The sequence below is a fragment of the Apostichopus japonicus genome, chromosome 22 (assembly GCF_037975245.1).
Source record: "Apostichopus japonicus isolate 1M-3 chromosome 22, ASM3797524v1, whole genome shotgun sequence".
NCBI classification, from domain to species: Eukaryota; Metazoa; Echinodermata; class Holothuroidea; order Aspidochirotida; family Stichopodidae; genus Apostichopus; species Apostichopus japonicus.
This window is the reverse complement of record NC_092582.1, coordinates 10,448,160-10,461,261: the sequence shown is the minus strand read 5'-3', so window position 1 is coordinate 10,461,261 and position 13,102 is coordinate 10,448,160. Positions and strand designations below refer to the sequence as shown.

Here is a 13,102-nt window from a genome sequence, read left to right as displayed (position 1 = left end):
TATTTAAAGATCCTGCAGTTTGGACTTTTTGTAAAACATTTTCTCCAGTACTCCTCCCCCCGACTAGCTAGTCAGGGGGGAGGGGTGGCGGCGAACTCCACTTCTCTGCGCGTGAACCTTGTCAGGGGGAGGGGTGGTGGCGAGCTCCACTTGTCCGCGCCTTTACCTTGTCAGGGGGAGGGGCGGTGACCTCACCTTGTCCACACCTTCACCCCCTCTCACCTCTCACCTTACCCACCTGTCAGGAGGAGGGGGCCGCCCACCTTCGGGATTCACCTTATCCACTTGTCAGAACTCCTTTTGCAAATACTCACCTGGGACTTGAACCGATGCAATCCAAACCGATCGCTTACTGAACGATGGAATATCCAATTACACCATTTCGGTTCCCTCTGGAGAAACTTTGTTTCTTATATTTATACTTCCACTCCCTCCAGAGGGTAGAAAAGTAAAAGGCTCTGTCTGGACATGAACCGCAGACATGATGCTCTGTCTGGGAATCGAACCGGAGACATGGAGTTCGTCTGTCTCTCCAGTCCAGAGCACTACCAACTGCGCCACTAGAACTGTTGAGAATTAATGCTCGTTTCTAATATTTAAAGTTCAGAGTCCAGAATGGAATCAGTAAAAGAGCAAAAATATAAAATGCTTTGTCTGGGGTTCGAACCGGAGACATGGAGTTTGTCTGTCTCTCCAGTCCATAGCACTACCAACTGCGCCACTAGAACTGTTGAGAATTAATGCTCGTTTCTAATATTTAAAGTTCAGAGTCCAGAATGGAATAAGTAAAAGAGCAAGAATATAAAATGCTCTGTCTGGGGTTCGAACCGGAGACATGGAGTTTGTCTGTCTCTCCAGTCCATAGCACTACCAACTGCGCCACTAGAACTGTTGAGAATTAATGCTCGTTTCTAATATTTAAACTTCAAAGTCCAGAATGGAATAAGTAAAAGAGCAAGAATATGAAATGCTCTGTCTGGGGTTCGAACCGGAGACATGGAGTTTGTCTGTCTCTCCAGTCCATAGCACTACCAACTGCGCCACTAGAACTGTTGAGAATTAATGCTCGTTTCTAATATTTAAACTTCAAAGTCCAGAATGGAATAAGTAAAAGAGCAAGAATATAAAATGCTCTGTCTGGGGTTCGAACCGGAGACATGGAGTTTGTCTGTCTCTCCAGTCCATAGCACTACCAACTGCGCCACTAGATCTGTTGAGAATTAATGCTCGTTTCTAATATTTAATCTTCACAACATTAGGAGGCAAATAAATAGAAAATCAAATGCATCCTCTGGTGTTTGAATTCAAGACAAGGAGTATGTCTCATTTTTTCAGTTTATTGACAATTTCATTGTACAAAACAATAATAAATATGCAAAATTATACAACATAACAACTTCGCCACAGTAACTGTTAATTGAGAAATGATAGGCTTTTCTAATATTTTAACTGCAAAATGAGGAAAAGAAATACCAAAACAATACATCCTCTGGGAGTTGAATTCTAGACAGAGAATTTGTCTTACTTTCTAAGTACATAACACTAACCACAGTAACTGTTTAGAAATAATTATTAGTTATTTGATTTGATATATTTTGTTTTTTCACGTGCAAATATACAATGTGAAAGGAAGTCTTCTATAAAGCATACAATAGCTTAACAATGTAGAAGACTGGTCAGAAAAGCAGTATTTGGGCAATTGCTTCCCATCTAGCAAAAACACATCCCTAACAAACAGTAAACCGGCGTCGTAAAAGCTTTTTGTCATAAACAATGGTATTATCAATTCTAATAAAATTATTAGGGATTTGCACACCCAATTTCCGATGGTTTCTTAAAGGTAGCTAAGCTTACTCAAAACCATACAAATTTGTCCAATGAAGGTATTTTTTAATACAGGAAATATCCTGATCATGAAAATTATAATTAAAAAGCAACTCTTTACCGGACGGCGACAGAGAGGAATGAAATAAAAGAGCTTCCAATACCCCGTGTTGGCATTATTACAATAACACTTGACCCAAGAGGTTTTGAGAGCACCAACAAAGCTGTGAACATATATTTTTTTAAACCCCCCCTTTCAATGGGGTTATACATAGTAATTTTCCTTACTTTATCAGTTTTCCCGTTCGAAATAAATCAAAAATAGTACTTTGGATCTTATCAATAAAATCTTTTGGAGGGCTATGCAGATTCCTTTGGGACCACGTATCTCCCTCACGGAAGCAGATGTGGACCTGGGAGTTGCAAATTTGGGCTCCTGAGCATCGGTTACCCCCTGTTACGTCATTTGGGCGAAATCGATTTTGGATCGATTTTTGGTCAGTTTTGGCAAAACTGCAAATCAGGTTTTTTGCCCCCACGCCCCAACACAGCACCTAATTCCAAAATAAACTTCAGATTCGTAATCAGCATGTCGCGAACTACCAGAAAAGATACACATTTATCGCTTTTGCGACAATTTTTTTTTCACCACAAAGAAAAGTAAGACCGAAAAACTTTTACGACGAACAAAGGTTATAAAACCTTTTGTTGTCCCTAAAAGTTTTTCGGTTTTCTATTGTTCCTCTGAAGTTGCAAACTGAGCGAAATAAGTGTCATAAGAGGGTGCTCGACGCATCTTGCCAGTGATACGTGATTTCAAAGCAGTCAAATCAAACCTTTGTTTGTCATCTTGAGTTTTATCTTGACATTTATGAATAAATGGGTCAATTTTTGCAAAAAACTGCAAGAGGTACGTACCCCATACGGTTTTTTTAGGTGAAAAAACTTTTTGTCGCAAAGGCGATAAATGTGTATCTTTTCTGGTAGTTCGCGACACGCTGATTACGAATCTGAAGTTTATTTTGGAATTGGGTGTTGTGTTGGGGCGTGCGGGGGGGGGGGGGCAAAAAACCCTGATATATGATTAATGAAAATCTGTAGAAATCATAGGCATATAAACAACAAGACTTTCCCGGTCAGATAATTACACGAAATTTGTGTATAACAAAGACAAGGGTGTCTTCTACTCCACGTCTTACTTCAATGTTGGTGGGTGTTTCAGAGAGGACAAGAGAGGGGGCTGAAAAGAGGGGTTTTTCAAAATTGTGCACTTATAAAGAATACGTATTTCTATCGGGTCTTTTGCAGTGTCGGAGCTAGGGGTATTGGTCGAGGGGGCGAGGATGGTCTATAGGGGCGCTTTCGACACTATCTAGGCGGAGCGCCACCACGGGTTGGCGCAGAGCGTAGAGAAATTTTTGAATAAAGATGCTCCCTAGATCGCCGGAAATGACCCTTTCCGGGTCTTGCTGATATGCAGATAAATGAAGAATAAATAGGTGCCATCGCCAAAACAATGTGACAAATGTCAATAGGTAGATGAGAGCGCATTAAAAACGTCAATAATGGCATATAAATAAAAAGTGGTAAAAAGCTGAAAAGGGCGCCAGCAGTCCATTTGAGTCCGTCAGGGGGGCATCCGCCCCCTGACTGTATGGACGCTCCGCCACTGCCAGATAGACCACCCAACCCCCCTCCCCCTTCCATGGTACGCCATTTGAAGCAAGAATAAGACACCCTCAATGCAACCTATAGCTAATGGACACTTTCGTGGTATGATTATAGTCCCCCAAATTAGCCCATATCCACCGATATAATTTAAAAAAATGTTTTAATAAAAAAAACTCCTAGTAAATGCCCACCACATTATTTTTTTCTGAAAAACGCAAGTCTCTCTTAGAAATATGTGATAAATACAACTTAACGATAATTAACCAAAATACCAAACCTAGGATGAACCCAATAAACAATATTACAGAACTACTTGACTACCCATATAACCTCAAATCACCTCGCAACTAAAACACATTCGATACAAATCCTAGAAGATGACTAAATCAGTGACCATTTTCCACTCGTTTTTGAGCTAGACATAAACCTCAACTGCATACCAAATAACGAATTGACGTATAATTACAATAAAACAGACTCCCAAAATACAACAACCAAAACAACGAGCTAAATTACATCGACAATTACTGTGACAGCGTTGCCCATCATATCTTCTATACTTTCAAAAGACACTGTCCCTTAAAAACAAAACAGAAAACGAAAACTAAATAAGAATATTCTTACACTTATGAAACTCAGACGTCGCCTACGTAGAACTTATATCATCTCCCGAGACCCAACTCTAAAAACCCAAATTAACCAACTTAAATAGCAATAAACAGACAAATATTGGCGGATGAACAAAACCGCGTCCAAAACAACTGCGATTTAATCATTAACGATAAAAACCCGAAACACTTTTGGAAAATTAAAAAAAAAAAAATCATTAACCCCATTACAACACCAAACACAGGTAAAACAAACCAAGGCCTTAGAGATAACGTAGGTAACCTCATCACAAAAACTCAAGACCAAATAAAGCTAATTGAATCGTACTTTAAAAGTATATTCAATATCTACGATGGCCCCCCATACGATATCAGCTGTAAACACGAAATAGACCGTACAATTATCAGTAATGCAACCAGCTTTAACACCAACCCATTAGGATGTCTCAACAAAAACATCCCTCTGCTGAATAAAATAGATATAAACAATTGGTATAGTGCCACTAAAACATGCATCTCCACTGGTCCTGACAACATAAATGACCAAATGCCTAAAAACTCCCCTCCGATATTTATTAACTCTCATATTTTCCCACTATTTAACGAACTCCTTACACTGGGTTATTTCCCAACCCCATGGAAATACGCCAAAAAGATTTTAATACCGAAACTAAGTAAAGACCGCACCAAAATTCAAAACTATCGACCAGTTAGTCTCCTCCCAGCCTTAGGTAAGATTTTCGAAAGAATTATAGATAACCGCACCATAACCCACCTAGAGCAAATTAATCACCTTTCCCCGTATCAATCGGGCTAATTCCGCGCACACAAATCTACAATAAACCAAACTTTCTGCTTATCTTATTTTTTAGCCTCTGAAGAAGATCCTGCTAGGATCGAAACTTTTACACATTCTATTACACAGGCTCTCTAGTGGATAAGCAGTTTGCTAACAGTTTTATTTTATTTTCATTCTGCTTATCTTTTAGGCAGAACAAAGGTTTGTGAATCCTTTGTTAGTTTTAAAAGTTTTTTCGGGTTTCTATTGTTCCTCTGAAGTTACAAACTGACCAAAAAAAAGAGGTCGATAGAGAGCGCTCGACGCATCTTGCCAGTCATACGTTATTTCAAAGCAGTCAAATCAAACCTTTCTTATTCATAAATGTTCTCCAGTTTCACGGTGTTGCTTCCTCGGAAATTGTATGCTAAGCGATAGAAGTGTTCAATGTTTTAATCGTAATTTTTTCTTCAAAAATGGAACGGAGGGTGATAAAATACTGCCTGATACTGTTGTTTTAACTGGTTGTTGCATATTAATAGTTTTCAACCGCTCCGCGACATGAGCTATGCAGATTCAGGAAACGTTGCCTTGACCATTACTTTAGCAACAAGGCAATCAAAAAAATTAAGATCTTTTAAGGACTCAAAAAATGTAGAATTTATATTCCAAAATGTTTCAATACCCAGACAGAACAGTCTTCCTATGTGAAATAAAGACATACAGATGCTCCATGTATGAGCACATGGACATATTCTTTGATCAATTTGAGCAAGAAAAGCAGCTCTGCCACCCCTTTAATAATTAATGAGTTACATGACATTGTTTTATTTTCACTATGAAACATTTTCACAAGTTACTGCCAAACCTAGAGTCATGTAGTATTAATCACTGAAAATAATGCCAATTTTCAGACCATTTGAAATATGAAGTTCAATAAAGGTGTACGTGTTGAGTTATCCTGTTTACAAGTACAGCATTTTGAACATCACCCTCCGTTCCATTTTGAAGAAAAAATTAGCATTATTTCTCAACAGTTGCTGTGACGCAGTGGTTAGCAAGGGCGGCGGAACCGGGGGGGCACGTGCCCCCCACTTTTCCTCAGGTTAAAAATGTGCCCTTTTTCTACATAAAAATTGAGGTGTCTCAAGTTAGCAAGAGGCCAGGGAACCAGAATGAACACTCGGGAAGGGCCGTTTCCGGCCATCTGAGGGGTTTGTAAAACCAAAAATTTTCTTGTACGCTCCGCGCCAACCGATGGTGGGGCTCCGCTCAGATAGTCGTGCATACAACTTTGCAAATCCTGGCTACGCCCCTGACTTTTAATGAATTTCTGTGGGTCAAACTCAAAGCTATTTCGAATGAAAAAAAAATTGGTTAAGATATTAACAAGAAATAAACTCTAATTCGGAAGATTCCTACATTAGCAACTAGCATGATTTCACCTCATTTTGTCTCAAAAGAAAACTTGTTCCTTGTTTCCCAATTTGCACATTGGATATTGCAGTGCTAGTATGCATATTTTCCTTGGGGGGGGGGGGGGGAGGGCGGGACGTTGATGGAGTGATGTGTATACGCAAATAAGTTAATACAATAAGAGTTATCAAGGGTACTAAATATAAGGCTGCATCAGTCCAATCGAATTTCTGCAAAGTGCCCTTTGATGTCGGGGCCCCCCCAGATTAAAAGTGCTTCCGCCGCTCTTGGTGGTTAGCAAGGGCGTAGGAACCGGGGGGCTGGGCTGGATCTAACTGCGCCAAAGTTCAACACAGGGGAACTTGAAATGCAGCTATTGGTCAAGACAGATTGGTGGGGACACGGTATATCATGTCCCCACTACTGAAAAAGTTGATGGGGACGCGTCCCGCTGTCCGCACCAGGATCTGCGCCCATGGTTTGAAGGCTGTTCATCCTGGAACGCCATTTTCATGCTCATTTATATTATGTGATATCTGCTGTTTGCTTAACAAATTCGAATAATTGAAATGAGACTGAAATAAATAACTTTGAGTTGTTTATTGTGCAATTGCCCACATTCTTTTCATTTCGAAAGACGCACAGTTTCAAGTTCAGTACACTGAAAGTTTCGATTCTCTATCTGCCTTCAGTTTAGGTAAGATCTTGGGATATTCATCCCTAGATATCGCTGGATATTGCTAGAAATCCATACAGCACAGTGTTCTTGGTATTTCTTGGGATTTTTCGGGCCTGATCTTGGGAAATTGCACAATCGGGAGTGGTTACACTCCATTTAGGTCAGTACGTATGGCAAGCCGTTTCAACATTTACTTCGCAATTAGACTTAAGTCGAATACATTTCACTTAAGTGGAATTCAATATCACTTAAGCAGAATACTATTTAACTTACGTGGAATTCTATTTCACTTAAGTGGAATACCATTTCACTTAAGCTTAATTGTATTTTACTTAAGCTGAATTCATCATCTTGTCACTGCATCTTACTTAAGCTAAATCTATTTCACTTAAGGGGATTGTATTTCACTTAAGTGGAATTGTATTTTACTTAAGTGGATACAATTCCACTTAAGTGGAATGTCCTTTCTATTTCACTTAAGTGGAATACAATTCCACTTAAGGGGAAATGCATTCCATTTAAGTGAAATGTGATTGGATAGTCTATTTCACTTAAGTGGAATGTGATTGGTTAGTATATTCCACTTAAGTGGAATGTGATTGGCTAGTACATTCAACGCCAAACTTTGCCCATGCCTTTGCGCGCCATTATAAACAACTTGCCGCGATACGTGTACGTACGTGGTGTCGATATGTGCACAATGAATATCGGCTGTCCATCGGGATCCAGCTAGCACTTAACATCCGTGCAAGGTGAGTACGTACGTACCTGACCTGGTACCTGACGAATACCATTACCAAAATAAAGCCATGGCAAATACATTACAAGTGGTTGGAGCTACAGCCGAAAATGCATAGACAAGGGCAAGAGAACGTATTATTTTTTTTTGGATTTTGGATGGAATCTTTTATTTCGTCATAAGTTTCACGATCTAAAAAGGAACGAATACTGCCTATGCTACTTTAACAAGATGTAAGTCGCCTCTGTTGTGCATCATACTGATTGTTCCCCTGTGCAAGTGAGGAAACAACACTTCGAATTGTCTCTAACAACAACAACAATTATTTGATCGCATTCCAGCAATGTTTAGATGTGAATGATTAACCATAGCCATGATGTACACGTGCAACGAGGATCGACTACATCGTCATATGTGATGAGCAATTGAATGCGTTACGACGAACATTACCCTAAATTGTATTTATATATAAGCCACATATCAACACTTCCACTTAAGTGGAATTGTATTTTACTTAAGCAGAATAGAATTCCACTTAAGTGAAATTGTCGAGCAAAAGATATTATTCCACTTAAGTGAAATTGTATTCCACTTAAGCGGAATACAATTCCACTTAAGTGGAATTGCATTTCACTTAAGTGGAATTGTATTTCACTTAAGTGGAATTGTATTTCACTTAAGTGGAATACATTATACTTAAGTGAAATACAATTCCACTTAAGTGGAATGCATTTCCACTAAAGTGAAATACAATTCCACTTAAGTGGGAGGCATATCCACTTAAGTGAAATGTCCATTTCCACTTAAGAGAAATGGAATTCTACTTAAGGGATATTGAAGTCCACTTAAGTGGAATACATTTTACTTAAGTGGAATAACATTTCACTTAAGTATAATGTATTCCACTTAAGTGAAATGTATTCTACTTGCGAGGTAAATGTTAAAAGGGCGTGCCGTATGCACGACCTCTAGCATCACTAATACACAGCCCGATCACTAGACTCGTTATCTATCGATGAAGTGGTGTGTTGCCGGATTTTGTCAAGGTTTTGGTACTACGGGCAAAGGTAATTGTTTAAGTTTTGTAACCCATCAGGAAGCGATAAGAGGTGTGGGGCATAGGGGTTGTGGGGGGTGGGTGGTGGGGCATTTTCACGCAGATTGGAACAATCTCAAGAAGTGATAGGTGCGTCCGCCTGCCCCCCCCCCCCCCCACGCACTACATGATATTCACAGGAGATGTGCTCAATTCTCCAATCACATGTGGAATTTATTTTTAGATTCATTGTATGAGTTACGGTACGAGGTTTAGGGTAACAATTAGCATTCAGGTCGGAGTATAACATTTTATCTCTGGATGGCAGTGTTGCATCGAAGGACATATGTCTAGTGCAGTTCGCATATAGATCCTGGTCTAATACTGAAATGCATCATGTTCCTGACGACTCGGTCGAGTTCGAGACCAGCAACAGTTGGTTTCATAGCACAATTGTTTATATATATATATATATATATATATATATATATATTAGTGAGAGAGGAAATATGAAAATGTCAAAATGGAGTTGTCGGTGTAAGGGGTAGGGTGAGGCGCACACCCCTTCCAAAATCATTGATCCGTCACTGGCTACCCTATGTGTATAATAGGGATCAGCCCTGTAATTATGTCACTGTTCTTTTTTCTCTTCCCAGTTGCTTGCCCTTTTTTCTACTCCCTCCTTTTCTCCATTTCCTCTATTTCTTCTTTTTCTTTTCCCTTCCTTCCTCCCATTCTTTCCCCTCTTTTTCCCTTTTTTCTTCTCTCTTTTTTTCTCGCCTCTATTTCTTACCTGGGGGGCGCACGCCCCAACGCCCCCCCTGGATACGCGCGCCCCCAACAATCCCCCCTGCATACGCGCCTGATCAAGGTGGTCAGAATTTGACCCTAAGTGACCTTTGACCTCTTCATAGAACATTCAGTTCTTGTACATTTCTGAGCATGAGGATAATCGCAGCTTTGATTTTGATGTCGACAAGGATTTCAGGCTTTTGGAAGCTGATGACTCCAATTTACATTTGACCTCTTAACAGAACTGCTCAAAGTGTAATGCTCAGTGAGGGGGACCTACCACCTAATTATGACATTTTACCGGTGCTACAGATATTCACTAAACTAGACTACAAGGTTTTTGTATTTTGGCCACTGATGACCTCAACTGACATAACTTCATAATTTCCATCTGTAAATATGAGAAAATTTTCAACATGATACCCTTGAGAAGGCACTTTTGAAAACATGCAAGAGAGAATAAAAAACCCAGTATTTTTAGGTGCAGGGCAGAGATGGTCTTATGGTATTGCAGAAGTATTCAAGACTATGCATGAAATAAAGATAGATTTCCCCAGAAAAAAATTCTGCCAAACTATTCCTTAAAATTTAGGAGAGCAGTTTTTTCAAGAGTTTTTAGTACGCTTCCATAACAGTGTTCTCTATTATATCTCTTGCTTGCTATTTCAAGGAAGAAATACTGCATATCTTAGTGCTTCAATATTTACACGCATGGTGATACAAAAAAAAGTAGAAAAGCTTACATATATATACAGTTTATATATATATATATATATACAGTTTATATATATATATATATATATTTACATATATATATGTACATACAGATAGGGAGTACTCTATTTGATTAAGCCCAAAAGGGTTCCTTAGTTGACTTCCTTTCACATTTTTTACTGATTTGTACTTTAATTGTCTTGTTCACCTTGTAATACTATGTGATGAAACAAATAATAATAATAAATATATCTTTCAAGAAGCTGCAACATCGCTCAAAAAGTTTGTGATCCTGAAAGTTTGAGACCGGCAGGTCTTTCTGGTAGCTGGATCGAATCACTTTCCGATTCTTCTTCAACTTTAGTCCTATTTCTAATCCCTTCGGGGGAAACTTCCATCAGCTTGTCATTTTGGATTGATGAAGCGTTCGGCACGTCGATACCAGAATTGGAACAAACTTTTCTGTCTTCTTCTGCCTTCAGGAGGTTATCGTCTGGTAAGCCTTTCCTGATCTGGTAAGAGTTAGACTGTACTTAACTCGGAGGTGAGATGAAGGTTTTCATGTCCATAATGAGACTAGAGTAGGGATCTGAATTGGCTACAGGGGCTTGGGATTCCAATTTATTGTCTCTGTCTGATGTTTCGTCATCTTCCCAAGTCTCTTCCAAAATTTAAGTCTTCTGGAGGTCTCTCGGGGAGCTGTTCCATGGTGGACACCATAGGTGGTTCTGTCCATAAAAGAGTATGAAAGAAAATTACTAGATAGGAATACACAAGCCATGTAGACGTAAGAACTCTGCATAAAGTGTAGATCATGCATGTTACATTTGAAGACTCGAATGAGTCAACGATAGCCAATAATTTTAAGGGCAAAAACGGATTGCTTTGGGTGATAGGAGGGGGTGGGGGATTAACACTTTCTTGGTGGGAGGGAGTCAGAGCCACAGACAGAGATCTAAGAACATTTAATGATTTCCCTAACTTATGTAATGTCAGAAATGTCAATTTTTTATTTTTTTATTTATAACCCATCTACTAGTGAAATGTCTAGTATTGTTGTATCAACTACAGTAGTTACAGAATATTATTATAAAATGTAAATAAAAAATGTAAAAGTTTTTGATTGCAATAGATTTACAAGCTATATTAAAATAGAAAGACATGAAGGAAAAATTCATAAAAAAAGATGACTTTAGAAACAAAGTTTAACAAACCTCAGTTAATTTGTTGTGAACGGTTGAAAAACAGCGCTATCAGACCAGGCTGGATTTTTTATGCCACTTTTAATTTGTAAGGGAACGACCCATTAATTTGCCGAGGTTCATCGGTTTAGAGTGACAAGACTATTTAGTCTAATACTTTAACCATTTAGCTGAGTTCCTCAGATCCAGCACAAAATCACAAAAAGATATTTACCTGTCTCAAATGACATGTTTACAGTGGTAGTACAAATTTGTCAACTTTTGGATAGATGGTGTTTAATTTTCTTTCAATGGTTGCAAGGGTGTTGTTGTTTTAATATCAAGTTAAAGGAACATGCTTTGGTTGAGTGAGAATTTATGTAAAGCAATGGGTTAACAAAACTTAACATTAACATTAAAGCCTGTTCTAGAAGAGCTGATAACATCATCAAGTTAGCCTTTAAAGGAACATATCGGAGGTTTAGCATATTTTAACAGTGAAGAGCTTGGAACTGGATCAGCAGTGTGTGAGTGTAAAATCTCAAATTAACCTTGTTAAAGTTAAAGTTAAAGTTGAAGGTTTACAATCTTGTATGAGGCTAATGCCTCCTCACATGACTTGACAACTTAACCCCTGGTCATTGGTAACTTGTCACACCCACACACCACGCACAATTCAATCAATCTCTCCTGGGGCACCACAGTGCACCACAACCACGTGTCCCCCGGGGGACTTCCCATAGGGTGCAGCCACAAACCAGCGCACGCAACTATATTTACAAGTTACCTCGCAGGTCCCCATTTATACACCTGGGTGAAGAGAGGCAATGGAGATAAAGCGCCTTGCCCAAGGACACAACGCAATGATCTGGCCAGGGCTCGAACCTGTAATCCTTAGATCACAAGTCCACTGCCTTAACCACTTGACCACAACGCCCTCCTGGTTCTGTTGTTCTGGTGGACTACGACATTATTGTGTCTAAAATTCAGCCTACATTTTTCATTTAGGTAGATACTGAAGAAGTGACGGATATGAAGTCATACTGTCGAGGAAGGAAACATTTCTTTTACAATTTTATTAATTCTCATTCTCATTTCATTATCTGACAATAACACGGATGGAGAAATGTACTACATCTCAAACCTGCACATAATAAGAAAGCAAAGCCAGAATATTAAACTGGAGGGTGGAGTGGACGCAATAAGTAAGTGTTTACTATTTTGAATACATGTGCTGAAAGTTTCTCCATTTTGTTTATCATTATATTGATGATAACACTAGAGTTTCTGTTAATGGAAAAAAAAATGCCCAGTATCTTTGCACTTGTGTAGCAAGTCAGTCAATTTCATAGCAAGATTCGCTCGGGTAAATGGAGCAACAGAGTTCGGAGTGGGTTTAGTGGTACTGGATATGTGTTTTGGTGGGGTTACAGACAAAATCTAAGAGATGGGGAATCTAGGTCCCACCCCTGGCTGCATCCAAACAGCAAAATACTAAGTAACTAGGTGTTAATTTACACATAAATAACAGGTCTTTAATTGAGATGGAGAACAACACACAATAACTGCAATGTTCCTAAATATTCCACTAAAACCCGCCCCCCCCTCTCCCATCCTCCCAGAACAATTCTCTCCTAGTCTCATTACGTGTAGGGTTCCCAGAA

The 13,102-nt window shown here is 39.1% G+C and overlaps 1 protein-coding gene across 26 annotated transcripts in view; it reads right to left on the bottom strand.

Moving 5' to 3' along the window:
- Positions 1–2,873: 2,873 nt before the first annotated feature.
- Positions 2,874–13,102, bottom strand: part of LOC139963600 (uncharacterized) — a 46,775-nt gene continuing 36,546 nt past the window's right edge. For all 26 annotated transcript variants that reach the window (XR_011791617.1, XR_011791615.1, XR_011791616.1 and 23 more), the window contains one exon: positions 2,874–10,985. Coding sequence is in view for 1 of the 26 variants with exons in the window: in XM_071964532.1 (XP_071820633.1) it covers positions 10,856–10,985 (130 nt within the window). In the remaining 25 variants the exon portion in view is untranslated. The remainder of the gene's footprint in view (positions 10,986–13,102) is intronic.